At 45.2% G+C, this 15,224-nt stretch overlaps 1 protein-coding gene across 10 annotated transcripts in view; it reads left to right on the top strand.

The window, feature by feature from the left end:
* Nucleotides 1-775: 775 nt before the first annotated feature.
* LOC102450231 (protein mono-ADP-ribosyltransferase PARP12-like) overlaps nt 776-15,224 on the top strand; it is a 39,762-nt gene continuing 25,313 nt past the window's right edge. For 3 of the 10 annotated variants that reach the window (XM_075900932.1, XM_075900947.1, XM_075900954.1), the window contains exons 1-5: nt 777-1,134; nt 9,167-9,299; nt 12,175-12,436; nt 12,561-12,683; nt 14,087-14,326. In XM_075900932.1, coding sequence (XP_075757047.1) covers nt 848-1,134; nt 9,167-9,299; nt 12,175-12,436; nt 12,561-12,683; nt 14,087-14,326 — 1,045 coding nt within the window. In that variant the 5' untranslated portion in view covers nt 777-847. Of the gene's footprint in view, nt 1,135-7,736; nt 8,969-9,166; nt 9,300-12,174; nt 12,437-12,560; nt 12,684-14,086; nt 14,327-15,224 lie in introns of those variants that run through there. The other 7 variants (XR_012896470.1, XR_012896469.1, XM_075900893.1 and 4 more) reach the window with 6 other exon arrangements.

Raw genomic sequence — 15,224 nt, 5'->3', positions numbered from 1 at the left:
GGGCTTGGCAGACAGGGCAAGCCAGGCAGTAATCTTAAGCAAGCGTGTAGGATGCACCCCTACTTGAACCTATCTCCATTCTGCCCAGGGACTACCCAGAAACCTTTGTTATGTCTGGTTTAGCATAACTGCACTAGGCCTAATTTTCTAGGGCCTAACATAAACAAGATTGTCCTAATCACCACTGCATAGGATATGAGGCCCTGGATCTACCCAGGCACCGTGCTTTTCTAGGGTTGCCAGACGGTTTCAACAAAAATATTGGACATACGTGACATTACATCACAATCTACATTACATCTTATTTAGAAAATACCGGACATTTCTATTTTCTCAATTTGTTTCCCAAACAGAAAGCTCAAACACTGGACTGTCCAGTTCAAAACCGGACACCTGGCAACCCTATGCTTTCCATGCTGCTGGGTGTAATGGTGCAAGGGCCAGGAGCATCAGGCTGGTGGTTGGTTGTGGGGGGCCGGGGGTCAGGCAGAGGGGCAAAACTCTGACCCTAATTTAAAGGGGCTTCTGTTACGCCTCCTCCACTGTGTATTCCAGATGACACCAACATCTTTCTGGTTTGCAGCTGGTCTCCCTCAGCGTTAGATCCAGGGTACATGTCTGTAAATGAGGGTCTAAAATGCCCTCCCCTCCTGCTACATATTTTGCATGACTTCGCCTGTTAACTCACAGCCCTTCCGCCCATCCCCCACGGCCGTGCTCTTCTGCCTTCAGTTTCGATTCTTCTTACCAGCTGGACGGGAGGAGGCGCCTGCTCCGCCCAAGAAACCCAAGCGAGCGGAGCCGCCCACCGCTCAGTCCCGTCCTACCTCCGGGGAAGCGAGCAGGGATGTCGGACCCCGCGGTCTGCAGCTTCATTACCAAGGTGCTGTGCTCCAGCGGGGGGCGGCTGGAGTTCAGCCAGATCCCCCAGCACTTGGGGCTCCCCGAGCCGCAGCTGGAGCAGATCCTGCGGGATGTGGGGCACGAGCGGTTTCTGGTGCACATGCAGGGGGGCTGCCGCTGGGTGCTCGCCGTGTCGCCGCTGCGGCTCTGCGTCCGCAAGGAGTGTGCGGGCTGCCAGCGCCTCCACTTCTGCAAGCTCAACCTCATGGGCAAGTGCAACTTCGGAACCCGGTGAGTGGCGACGGGCGGGGGGCAGCGCGGTGCGAGGAGGAAAAGTTGGGAGGGAACTCGGCTCCAGGGTGTCCAGGAGGGGGGAGGCGGAAAGGGGCGGGGTGGAGCATGGGATCAGGCATTAGATGCGAGGAGGGGGAGGGGAACGGAACAGGGAGTCCGTACCAGTTGCTGGGTAGGAAGGGGCGGGGTTAGGCACCAGGGTGCCAAGTGAGGGAGAGGGCAGGGGGATCTGTGGCACACAAGATGGGGCCTGGTTGTTGTGCTTTGCACGCCTGAAATTCTAGGTCATGGGGGCATGCAGCTAAGGAAACCCTGTAGCTCTGAACATGGGTGGTTACAAATGGATTATTTAGTATCTCTCTCTCTAAAAAAAAAAGTTCCCCCCTGGGGGGGGCGGTAACAATGACGTCATCACACCCGAGGGGGGCATGAAGTCATCGCACCAGAGAGAAGGGGGTAGGCGAGTATAGCGGGCACGGGGCGCAGCCCGCAAGTAATACATTTAAATAGGCTTTCACTTAGGTCATGATCTCAAATACATTGAAAATATATTTGAACAAAATCAGATTTATGTAAGTAAATATTAAGGAGTGCACAAGACCACCGAGCTATACAGGCCCATCATGCCCAGGCTCCAGTAATAAACCCAACGGTTTTAACCATAAGGGTGATGCTTCCTGGTTAACGATTCCCATTCCTAATCCCAGCTATCGGGTGACTAGATGTCCTCCTATAACGCTGGATATGATCGGGGTGTCCTCACTAATGACTTATGTTATAGCTGAAAATTATGATGGTGTTGTAATTTGTCATAACCCAGATCTGACCCCTCTCAGATGTAATCCATATGTTGGAAAATCCAGCCTGTGTTGCTTCTATAGCCTGTAAAAATAAGATAGTTAAGAAGAGCTGCTAACAGAATTGGAAGAACAATTGTTCTGATGATTCCTTCCAAAGAAAATGTGCTGTGCTTTTTAGTCTTTTTAACTAGAAGATTTACCTGGCATTGCTCCTCTCCTTAACTGAAATAAGATTTTTGTTTTTCTTCACTTCAATTATTGCTCTGGGGTGGGGCTGGCAATGAGGGGTTCATTGTGCAGGCTGCCCTAGGGACAGAGGACAACCCGCATCCTTTCTCAAGGCAGCAACTTGGGGCCAGGTGAGAAGTGCTTCTCCATGGCCACTTACGTTCCAACAGGCACAAGTGGGGGAGGGGTGCATGTTCCCCAGCTGAGGGACAGACAGACACATTCACACAAACTCTCTGAAATATACAGTAGATAGCTATCCCTTTCTCTACTCCTGTTCCTTGCTAGCCCAATGGGGTCATAGCTATCCTGGTCCCCATCTCTGTCATTTTGCAGCCTCCCATGGCCATTCTGCCATATCATTTCCTCTTGCCATGCCCTTCCCTTTCCATTTTATGAGAAGCAATTGAATTCCACACATATCCCATTATCCTGGAGCAACCAAACCCTCACTTTGCTTTAAGTTATGATAAGAGGAATCTGGGTACCAAATTTACCACTTAGGAGAAGTTCTTGAATGGATGGACAGACTGACAGAGTCACATTTCTAAAGTCTCTCTCTTTCTCTATAAAAAAAAAATGTTCCTGTGAGACACAAAGTGACGTCACCACGTCACAGCATCCACAGGCTGGGGCTAGGCATGGATGGGTAAAGCCCCGCCCCCAACCCCACTCCTTCTGCCCCAGGCCCTGTCCCCGGAGCCATGCCCCATCCATTATCAATTGGAGAGATGGGGCATAGGATTGCCAGTTGTCTGGTATTGGCCCGGACAGTCCAGTATTTGCTGCTTCTGTCCAGTAAAAAAAAACCCCACAAAATACCGGACAGATGGCCGCTTGGGACATTCTTCCCCTGTAGCGTCTGGTGGGGGTTGGGAGCGTGGGATTTAAAGGCGCTGGGACTTTTTTTGTGTGCGTGTTTTTTTGGGGGGTTTTTTAACCAATTTTTTCTTCCTGCCATGTTCGGTATTTTTTGTGAAACTGTCTGGCAACCCTGCTCGGGCACCATGACCTTGGCCTTCCCCTGCCACCGGGAGGTGAGCCGGACTAGGCACACCATGGCCTAGCCTTCCCCAGATGCTGGGGGCAGGGCCTGGCATGGCCTCGCTTGAGAGGGGTGATTTAGCGTTAGGCTGAGGGGTGGCCGGGGGACGGCTGGTGTTGCCGGGGGCGGGGAGGCAGAAGGGGTCTGGGGTGGTGCGGTAGGGTATGTGTGAAGGGGCTTGAGCTGGCATGGCCAGGGGCAGGAGAAGGGGCTTGGGCTGGCAGGGCTGGGGAGAAGGTGCCCAGGCTGGCGCGGCTGGGGGAAGGAGGAGCAGGGACGGGGAGGGAGAAGGGGCTCGGGCTGGCACAGCCGCAATCTGGCCCTGCCTGGTGGCTGTGGGGGAAGCTGGGTTTGCCTACTGCCCACGATAGGGGGGTTGCTGAGCATAGTGAGCAGGGCGTGTAACTCCCTAATATACTATCTTAGGCTTTTCACTTGGCAACCCCACAAATCTCCATCTTAATCTCATTTTTTTGTTGTTTTACATAGATATAAGATGATATTCAAATTTGTCCATTTCCTTTAGGTTCATAAAAAAGTAGACAGTATGTTGATAAAATGTGGAAATAACTCTTTTCTGGGTAAACAGCCTCTTTTCTTAGGCAATGCAATATTTTTCTTAACTTAGGAATTTTTAACAGTTTGATTCTGCAACAAATTATCTCAATTCTGTTGGACAAGTAAGCTACTTTAGTTTATGCTGGAACAACCCAGAAAAGAATGAGATTGTAAGGGTAAAATCTACACTTAAATGTGCATGTGTTATCTCCTCCTGAACCTAATCCTGCTCTTGATTACACCTCTGTCACTGTTGACTTCACTTCTATGCAGGCTCCAGGAGCCTATTCTCAAAGGTCCTGCTGCAGAATAAGGGGCCTTAAAGCAGAGAATTTACCTTATTTATCAATAAAACACCAGGCAAAATAGAATGTTGATATGGGGAGGGAAAAAACTCCAGAAATCAAGTCTTGTACAGGAGATGTGACTCAATCGCAGCATGTGAACAGAAGGTTCAAAAGTCAGTGAGATCCAAAAAGGGTAAGGACTAAAAAGTAGTTAAATTTAAACAGTGTCAGGAGAAGTTTTATTTTACAAATGTTATTATTTTGGTATGCCTGGCTACGGGGCTTTACTGAGTTACATTTTAGGCTAGCCAGACTAACAGCATTGTTTCTGGATCTGTCCTTGTTCCCCTCTGCGTTTCTCATTTTCTTTTGTTTTCATTGGTTCTCACTGCAAATGGCCTATTGTGGCTCTGAGATAAACAGATCCCTTTTAATATTTTATTGTCCTAATGTCTTCCAGAATTTCTTCCCACCCTTCTTTGTACAGAACCCATAAGAGTGGGTTCCATATTCTTTAGACACATTTTATAAGTCACTCCTCTGCCTTCCTTGTCACTCTCTCAATGACTTAACCACCTGCATTCTGCTACAAAGACCTTTTACATCTGCACTTGAAAGGGAATCCTCTGAACTGTCATTCATGTTAAAATTCGACACTTTCCAAAAAGGACTGAACAAACATTTGAACTATCTCACCCATTACCAAGATAGTTTCCCCAATTATCACCTCTAATACCATTAACTCACAAACATCCCACTCTCCCCACCTCTAATATCATCAATTCACAGACACTTACCTTCCTTCCTTCCTCCCCCCCCCCTGCATCCCCCTCCTGTTCTGCAATGTGATTTGTCCTTTTCATATGTGTTCATTTTTTTAATTGTATCCTTTGGTATATATGGTTGTGACTACTTTCTTCCACTATTTGATCTGAGGAAGTGGGTCTGGCCCACGAAAGCTCATCATCTAATAAACCATCTTGTTAGTCTTTAAAGTGCTACATTGTCCTGCATTTTGCTTCAGCTACCCCAAACTAACACGGCTACATTTCTATCACTATTCCTTGTCAGTGAGTGTGCAATGGCCTTGTTATATGCAATTCCTTTCTCTAGCCTGAATGCATGTGTGAGCTCTTGACACTTTCTCTACACTGGCAGTTGAGCTACAAAGCTTTTGTTATTCACAAGTACTTAACCCCACCCTCCCAACTACAAAATCTTTGCTCTGGTAAGTACTAGTGTACATTGCTGCTCATGGGTGGGGGTGGGAGATGGAGGGGAGATTGAAGCAGGCTTCCCCCCCCCCTTGCTGCCTCTTTGCATTTGCTTATCAGATAGTTGTCAGGGACTCTAGCCCAGACGGCTTGATTTGTTGTCTGACCGCAAAGAGACAGGCAACACCAGCAAAGTCTAATCACAAACTCTTTATTGAAGAGTGCACACAACAATAGAGAGCGGCCCGTCTCCAAAGAGAACCAGCCACGATTTTAGTAACAGGTAGGCTTATAAAGACAGTTCTGTCGTGTCATAAGCTTTTCACCCAAGCAGCCCACCCCCCTTTCTCTTAATTAGAAACTTTTAGTATCTATGCATATCTTGGCCAACCATACATTGTGGCCAGAAGTGCTTCATAATGCATCAGCTACTTTCCTATCAATCACAAAAGGCAGGTACCAGGAACAAGGAGACAAGGGATTTGAGCACAAACAAAGGGCAAAAATAGGGAGGTAAGATTAGCGAAGGGGAACAGAAACAGGGAGTTACTTACCAGTTCCCAAAACAAGCTGTTCTACTTACAGTAGGTACAAATATGTAATTTATCACTTATCTTACTTCTATAACCTAAGCCAGCATGGAGGGTGCACCTCTGTTTGAACCACATTCCTGGTTCTGGTCAAGAATACTCAGAGGCCTATGAAATTAGCCTTTGTTAACTTTTCTTAGCATAATGTTGACCAGGCCTTGTTTTTCTGGGCCCAACATAGTCAACTAGTCGTTCATATCCCAACTGCAGGAGCAGTAGCTGGAGCCAGCTCAAGTGGCCAGTGGTCAGCCACTGGGGTTAAAGCAGTAGCTGGGGCCAGGATGGGGCAGAAGCAGTAGCCAGGGCTAGTACTGGATAGGAATGTAAGTGACTAGTTGAGTAGTCGACTACCCGATAAGCCTAGGCTTCTTGGGTAATTGATTATCAGAGGGGTAGCCGTGTTAGTCTGAATCTGCAAAAGCGGCGAGGAGTCCTGTGGCACCTTATAGACTAACTGAAGTGTTGGAGCATAAGCTTTCGTGGGCGAAGACCCACTTCATCAGTCCCATGGGGGGCTGTATGGAGTATAGTTAGTCTATAAGGTGCCACAGGACTCCTCGCCGCTTTTGGGTAATTGAGTCACTACTTGACTACCTGCTCCCCAGATACAGAAGCAGCAAAGGGGGGGAGCTGGTGCTGGGAGGAGCTGATTTAAAAGCCAGTTCCTTGGTGGGAGCCGGAAAGGCTCTGTCCCAGCTTGCACCAGGTCCCGGATCTACCCCAGCTGTCGCTCTGCAGTTTAAATGTAGTAGGAACTAGGCTGCCTGCTCACCCGTCTCCTACTGCATTTAAACTGCAGAGCTGCAGCGGGTCCCCTTATCTACTAATTGTGTAGTTGATACAAATTGTATTGATTACATGATTAATCAATACAATTAATCTGTTACCCACCTCTTAAAATCCTTGATACTGGAGCAGGGGGTCGGTGGGGGTGCTGGACAAATTATTTTAATGTGGGTGGAGAGACATAGAACAAACCTGTACATGATAGAAACCATTTCAAGCCAGGGGGTACAAGAATATCTTTAGTTCCAGCACGTATGGGGGGGCTGGATCAGCTTCCAGGGGCAAAACTGAAGCAGCTTGACCTTCATTTCCCAAATAGCTCTGCCCAGTACACACACTCCTCCAGTAATGGACATGCTTGCTGACAGGTATTTTGAAATAAATTACCTAAATCATTGAAATTGGCTTGATTATATTGTGTTCTTTTGACAAAATATACAGAATTTTAAAATATTGTGTGCAGAGCTTTTTAATTCTTTGGCACAGAATTCTCTCAGCAGTAGATTTTAAAAGTTATCGGTTACAGAAAACTACTTTCAATGTGCTGGATACATAAAAAACCCAAACCCATTATCAAAACATGTTTTGCTTTTAAAATTGATTAAAGAAAAGCAATAATGTCTGCTATTAATGAATTGAATTCATTATTTCTGTGGTCACCATGTCCTTCAAACTTTTAGTAACTCTTATCTCTCTCACATTTAGTTTTTATGCATAGACTGTCAGAAGAAAACAAGCTTCCCTGAATTTTCAGCTCCTAACTGGTTTCTTGCTTGAATGAATTAGTCATTGTACTGAACTATTTGAATAAACTGAAAGGAAGAAAATAAATATTCTCTCTGCACATACAAGAACCTATGGTTGTGAAAAGCTTGTTTAGTACAGTACTGCAGCACATGCTGTTCACAAGTGCTTAGCTAGTGACTTTGCTTAGTTCATTGTTTTGGCAGCAAACATCTGATAATTTTTCAATTTAATGTAAATTATTTTAATAGATTATATTAAATTTAAGTCTTAACACAGGCTTTATATTTATATTTATATTTTAAATAAGTTTAAATTAAAGTTTTAATTTTTTTTAAATAAACAAAATCAGATTTAAATAAAACATCCAGTCTAGGACTTGTCCACATGCTTGTTGATCACCTCCAAGAACTCTAGTAGATTAGTAAGGCATGATTTTCCTTTACAGAAACTATGTTGAGTTTTCTGCAACAAATTATGTTAATCTATGCATCTTATAATTCTGTTTACTATAATTTCAACTAATTTGCCTGGTACTAACATTAGATTTACTGGTCTGTAATTGCCAGGATCACCTATAGAGCCCTTTTTAAATATTGGTCTCACATTAGCTATCTTCCAGTCATTAGGTACAGAAGATGATTTAAAGGATCGGTTACAAACCACAGTTAATAGTTCCGCAATTTCACGTTTGAGTGAATGCCATCTGGTCCCGGTTACTTATTACTGTTAAGTTTATTAGTTCGTTCCAAAATTTCCTCTACTGACACTTCAATCTGGGACAACTCTTCAGATTTGTCACCTAAAGAGAATGGCTCAGGTTTGGGAATCTCCCCAACATCCTCAGCCATGAAGGCCGAAGCAAAGAATTTATTTAGTTTCGCCACAATGACCTTATCATGTTTGATTGCTCCTTTACTATCTCTGTTGTCCTGGGCCCCACTTCTAGGTTAGCAAGCTTCCTGCTTCTGAGGTACTTAAAAACATTTTGCTATTACTGTTCTTCATTTCCTTTTTGGATTTTTCTTCTTATACTTTTACACTTAATTTGGCAGTGTTATGTTTCTTTCTATTTTCCTCACTAGGATTTAACTTCCACTTTTTAAACAATGCCTTTTTATCTCTTACTGCTTCTTTTACTTGATTGTTGTGCTGTGGTAGCACTTTTTTGGTTTGTTTACTGTGTTTTTTAATTTGGGGGGTATACATTTAAGTTGGACCTCTATTATGGTGTCTTTGAAAAATCTCCATGCAGCTTGCAGAGATTTTATTTTTGTCCTTGTACCTTTTAATGTCTGTTTAACTAACTTCCTCATTTTTGTGTAGTTCCCCTTTCTGAAATTAAACGCCACAGTTTTGGGCTGCTGAGGTGTTTTTCCAACCACAAGGATGTTAAATGTTATTACATTATGGTCACTGTTTCCAAGTGGTGCAGTTATATTTACCTCTTGGACCATATCATGCTCCACTTAGGGCTGCATCATGAATTGCCTCTCTCCTTGTGGGTTCCAGAACCAGTTGCTCCAAGAAGCTGTCATTTAAGGTGTCAAGAAACTTTATCCCTGCATCCCATCTTGAGGTGAATATGAGGAGAGTTGAAATCCCTCACTGTTACTGAGTTTTTATTTTTATTTTTTTGAGTCTCATCTCGTTCCTTCTCCTAAACTCACTTTGCTGTCCCTTAAGTGTGGTTGGTCTTGTAAGCCATGCTGGTTGAAGATCCATGTATTTGATCTGACCTTTGTTTTGTTTGATCTGACTTTTGTTTCCTTTGCAGGGCATGTAAATACTCCCATGATATCTTCTCAGATGGGAACCGCAAAGTACTGAAGAGCCATGAAGTCAGTGGCCTTAATGAGAATGAGCTGAGGGTCCTCCTTCTCCAGAACGACCCTTTCCTCCTGCCTGATGTGAGTCATACTGATTTCATAAGGAAAGGCCACTTGCTAACTAGGAATGGAAGAGGTGAGGGATTATGTTGAAGCTAAAGCATGGAACTGGATATCAGGGAAGCCATGCCAACAAAAAAAACATTAATGTCATTGGGGTATCTGAGCAAAATGTGTTGTGTTATGTAGCAGGTCAGAGTAGATCAGGGTGGGCAAATACTGGCCCCATGGCTGGATCCAGTCTGCCAGGGATGGCGCCTTGTGGGCCCCCCACTGCTGTATTACCTACACTTTTGCAGGTATGAGCAATTGCAGCTCCTGTTGGCCATGGATCGCTGTTCCCAGCTAATGGGAGCTGCAGGAAGTGGTGTCCTGGACCACATCGCTTCCTGCCACTCCCATTGGTCAGGAATGATGATCTGCCGCCAATTTAAGCTGTGATTGCTGGTACCTGCAGTGATGCAGATAAATATAGCGACCTACCAGAGACTAACCCTGGTGAACCACCACCATTTTATTGCCCACACCTGGACTAGATGATCTAATTGCCCCTTCTGGCCTTGGAATCTATTAAACAAGAATCAACCAAGACCGGGACAGGAACTTAAAAAGCAACCACACATTCCCCTTTCAATCAACATGTTTATGAATGAGTTGAGATTCCAGCACCTAGTCTATTCAGTAATAATGAACCTGAAATCTGAGAATGATTGAGAGTCTCATGGATTTAGTGCTGTTTATCCTTTTTAACCTTTATTTGTCCCCAGAGACTTGTTATGTGTGCGTTTATTTGTCAGCTGCATGTGAGATATGCTTTCGTATTTCCTGGTTTCATTATCTCCTTGATGCTGTGTTTGCATTTGCTGTGGAAACTAAGTCAGTTGATTTGTCTGCAACTTTCCTCTTGTCTGTAACCGGTGCCATGAATATATTTTGTACAAATGTTGTGTAAATGAAAAACATGAGAGAGAGACAAACATGTAAGTCCAGCATGATGTCTGACTTGCTTCCTGCATACAATCACAACTTCTCCAGTGTATAGTCATGACTTGAAGCTTCTCCAACAATTCCAGTCCTGATCTACAGAGGCATACATGCATCTACTAAAGGAAAAATCTAATCCAACATTACATAAGGATATCCCTAATTAACAGTCGAGTCCATTATAAATCTTTTTACTGGTCTTTGTCAGTTTCTGCTCCAGGGCACAAGCTCCTAGAATCCCTATGAAGTGACAGACTGGTTGATCTGTTCCAAAGTCTAGCTGTCAACTAAAACCAATTAAGATTTCTTTCCCTGAAACTTCTAGGGTTACTCCTTTCAAAATGGGAGGCTTTAATAAATATCTGTGGAGGCATGAATGTCTGTTAGCCTGGTCCTGGAGCCATTGAAAGTACTGTGAAAAGTTGATTGACATGAAGGAGAGGCAGTTTTATGAGTATATAAGTGCAGGTATGAGATGGAGGAACCGCTAAAGAGGGTAAAAGTGAATCTGCGATGGGAAAGTGACTGAAACACAGAAAAATATGTTGTACCTAGCTGGGGAAGACAGGGAAGAGAGATTGTCCTCTGGGAAGAAAAAACAGTGGCAGTGAGCATGCTACACATTAAATACTAAGGGTCTTCTAGCTTTATATACCTTGTCAGTCAGATTAGACATGTACCATTCCAAACCTGGACATCCTGTATTGTCTACTCCCATTGCTAGGTTCACTGTTAGAGTGGAAAGTTCCATTCTGCCACAGGAGCAGAATTTTCAGCTGTGATTGTGGGTGTCCTTGGCCCAAGTCATTGAGAGCCTGCTCTCTGTTCAGTGAGCAGATAAAAATCAAGGATAATGCATTTCGAAATGTACTCTTAGTTTCTTTTGGCGATATTAATTTTGTGTCTAATTATTTGATGTGCCATTTAACTCTTTACAGTAGTATCTTCTAGTCATACTCAGCATTACATAGGACTTTTCCCATCAGAGTATTTTGACACTAGATGTTGTTGCAAGACCAAATAGCACTCTTTGTTAATTAGGGAGACAACATCATTTGTGTATGAATTGTAAGGTGTGGCTCATTTACTTCTCAGTCCAGCCTAAGAAAGATCTAGAAAAAGCACAGAACAAACCTGTCACCTAAGCAAAAAGGAGGCTTGGCCGTTGCAGCTTAGAATTTCATATTTTTAATTACTGTAACATCTAGGAACCTTAGTCATGGACGGCAGGACCCAGCGGTACTATGCGCTGTGCTAGGGTTGACCGATAAGCCTCACCCTTAACAGGTGAGGCTTACAGGTTACGGATAACTGGCGGGGCTGGAGCAGCTCCCTGCCTGCCATGGGAGGGTCGCAGACAGGGTGTAGGAGGGCGTTCCAGCCCAGCGGAGGGAGAGGGGCTGCTCCAGCCAGGGTGGTGTGCCTCCTCCCACACATGCCCCGTTTAATCAGTTAACCAAATAAACAGGATTTTATAATCTTACACTGAACAAATAGGAACAAAACGAGAGACCTTGCCTTGGGAAATGATGAATTTATGCAAAATATTACATATCGTTCTATGTTTATACAGCAACTAATGCAATGGGTGCTTGGTCCATGGCAGGTGCAACACAAATCATAAATAATCTATGCAAACAATTTGGTGTGGCCAAAAGTGCCATTTGTTAGAAAGGTTGGCATGCCCTTCTAGAAACTTCACTCAGCTTTGAAATCCATGAAAATGTCTGCAGAAGCTTACAATGTCTATTCTCTGTGACCTTCCACTCCACAAATATGGCCCGGTTACTGCATCTAATCGATAGTGTCTTTTTTTGTTTGTTTTTTATTCCTGTTTTTTTCATCACAGAATCCATATGCAAGTCAGGTTAAGCAAAGCCTAATGACGCATTTTTCCTCCCTCCTTGCCCAGGTATGCCAATTCTATAACAAAGGGGAAGGACTGTACGGGTCTTGCAGCCAGCAAGGCAGTTGCAACAAACTTCATGTTTGCCGACATTTCCTCCGCGGAGAGTGTAGGTTTCCAACGTGCAAGAGATCCCACAAGATTCTGGACAGCAATGTGCTGATGTTGCTGCTAGCAGAAGGATTAAATAGTAGTGTGGCAGAGAACATCCAGATCATCTGTGATCACAAGCATGCCGAGTTCAGCAAGGTGGTGGGCCAGAGGAGAAGTAAGTGTAAACAAACAGGTGTAAATTGTAGCATGAATGATACTTCAGCCTCTCCCTTGGATGTGCTGGAGGCTATTCTTTACCTAGTGCTGTGTGGGATTCCACCATCCTTTTCTGCTTTCAGTGCCACAGTACAGAGCAACACAAGTTAGATATAAAGTGGAACCAAGTGCTGGGAATCCAGAAGAAATCAGACCTAAGCCCACTTCTACACCAGCCTCTACACCATATGTGTCTCCATCACAAGGTAAAGCTATACACGTACCAGTTAGTTTGTATGTTCAGCCATCTTTTCTGCTTTCCGCATCTCCTTAGTACTTGAGCCTAGGCTGGATATTGACAATCCCTCCTCCTTTCCTTCAGTAGTTGTTCTGCTCACAAGAATGGATCAAACAGTGGCTAGATCCTATCATAGACCATGCAGAGGGAAGCACTTGTACACAATATGCATTGGTATCTCTTCATGCACATAATAGATCCCTGGCCAGTAATTGTACAGTAAGTTGCTACTAAGGGCTAATAAAATAATTTCTGTTTTCCTAGCTGGAATGAACACATTCATTTGTAACCATTACTACCGACATATTATGTAGTAGCATGTTGCTGGGGAAAACAGTGTATTTTCATTGGACATTCGGTGCAGGTCATGTACTCATGTAAACCAGTGTGATACCATTGAAGTCAACTAGCAGAGGATTCAGTTCATTGGCAGCTTTTTGTGGTATTATGTTGTGAGTCGCAGTGGAGTGCTGGAGTGACACCAGAAGCTGAGAAATTATTGGGGTGAAGACAAAGGCACAGACTTTTTTGGACTGTTAACTACTAGAAGCTAATAGAGGCTAATGCAGAGACCTGCTCTCCCTACCTGCCTTTTCCCCCTCATCCTTGAAGCTGAAGATTTCATTTAATTTCTTTTGTTGTCCATCTGTTAGTGGCTTTGGCAGCTTTGTTAGTATGTCGATTTAAATCATCCCACATTGTGTTTTATTGTTTGGCATCTTTGTTCTCCCCATCTCCTATCTAAGAAGTAGAATATAAAATTTAGTATTACAACTTTATTCGCTGCGAGGTTGTGTTGAAGCCCACTCTGAGATATCAGTAATGTAGTAGAGAGGGAGCCCAGAGCACAAAGCCTGGTGCAAGACCTGTAGCCTGAACCATAGGCAGAAAAATCAGGCCATACTCTGAACCAAAGACAAGCCATGTATCAGTCAGTGCTTATGTGTTCGCTGTCTGTTACATGAACTTGGCAAAGGGCTAGTGGTGCTAAAAAATCAGGCACTCCCAAGCAGTGTTCCTGCTAAGGTGTGCGCCTGCGCGGGCTAGCACCCAGAATTTGAGGCCTGCCCACCTGCCCAGGAGAGCCACGCAGGGGCTGCTCTGGGGCAGGGCTGATTGGCAGGTGGATACCCTGCCCCAGGAGCAGTAGGGAAGCCACCACCTTCAGCAGTTCCCCAGGGCTGGAGCCATGGGCCAGGCAATGGGCAGCAGATGCTCTGGCCAGAACCACATGGCAGGCGGTGAGTTGCTCTGCCAAGTCCCATTATCATAGAATCATAGAGCTGGAAAAGACCTCAGAAGGTCATCAAGTCCAGCCCCCTGCTCTAGGCAGGACCAATCCCAACTAAACTATGTAATTATCAACCCCAGCCAGGACCGGAGCCGGAACTGCGTGTCAAGTGGGCCAGAGCCACATGGCGGGGAGCGACTCTGGTGACCGGAGGTGGCTAGGGTCATGTGGTGGGGAGCCTAATGGGGGTGCCAAGACCGTGGCTGCCTTCCTCACCCTCCCCCCACCCATGCCCAGCTCAGCAGTGAACAAAGGTTGCGAGGGGGAACAAGCAGGAGGCCGGTTCGCAGCACCTCACGTCCCCTGCAGAGCACTAGCAGGCAAGTGTTTACTGTGGCTGGCTCCTCTCCCCTGTGTAGAGCAGTGGCACAGACAGGGACCCAGCTGTTGCTGGGGGAGCTATGGGGGGGACTTCCAGGGAATCCTGGTTGATGACAGAGGCCCCCTGCAGAGGTGTGAGACCTTCCTGCCTGTCCCATGTCTATCCCCCTCCCCTCCCCAGTCCTGGAGGTGGACACAGTGCCCTGGCTTCTCATGCTGTTGCTGCTTCTGCTTTCCCCGGAGTGCCAGGTAGGTTGGAGCCGCTCTGCCTGGTTCATGTGTGGAGTGTGCAGGCTGGGGAGCCTCGCTCTACATGTCTTCCGTTCTCCAGGGTTGGGGACTGAGTGTCCTAGAACAAGCTCCTTTTAGGTTTAAGCTCATGGAGGGTTTTGTTCTGTTGTCCAAGAGCTGTCCCGTAATCCCTCGACTTTGGAACTTCTGTTTGGCAAACTTTTGTACAGCAGTGGAGCAGAAACACTGAACCTTAATCTGGATTTTAACTTTCACTGATAACCTGATATTTGGAGGAGAGGGAGTTTTGGTTGGTTGGTCGATTTTTTTTTTTTTTTTTTTTAAGTGCATGGTTCCTATAGTACTGGATTTTATTATGGGATTTTACACATCTCTGAAGTGTTAGGCATTCTTTCCAGTTCTAAAATCCTATTATGTCATGTTCTGGCTGTGATCTGACCGTTCGTGTGTTGAGAGAAATCTCATGTACACCATAATGCTATATTAATGAGGACTTTTTAGTGGGGGGTGGGAAGAGAGATCTGTAAATCAATCTTCAATCTCCCGTTAAAAATCTGTTCTCTGGAAAGAGCAAAGAAATTAGAACACTTTCTCCCACTCACTGATTCTCCCCCCCCCTCAGATTTTTCGTTAACTTCTCTTATG

The sequence above is a fragment of the Pelodiscus sinensis genome, chromosome 1 (genome assembly GCF_049634645.1).
Source record: "Pelodiscus sinensis isolate JC-2024 chromosome 1, ASM4963464v1, whole genome shotgun sequence".
NCBI lineage: Eukaryota > Metazoa > Chordata > Testudines > Trionychidae > Pelodiscus > Pelodiscus sinensis.
Note: the sequence above shows the minus strand (reverse complement) of the source record. Positions and strands in the feature narration are given on the sequence as shown.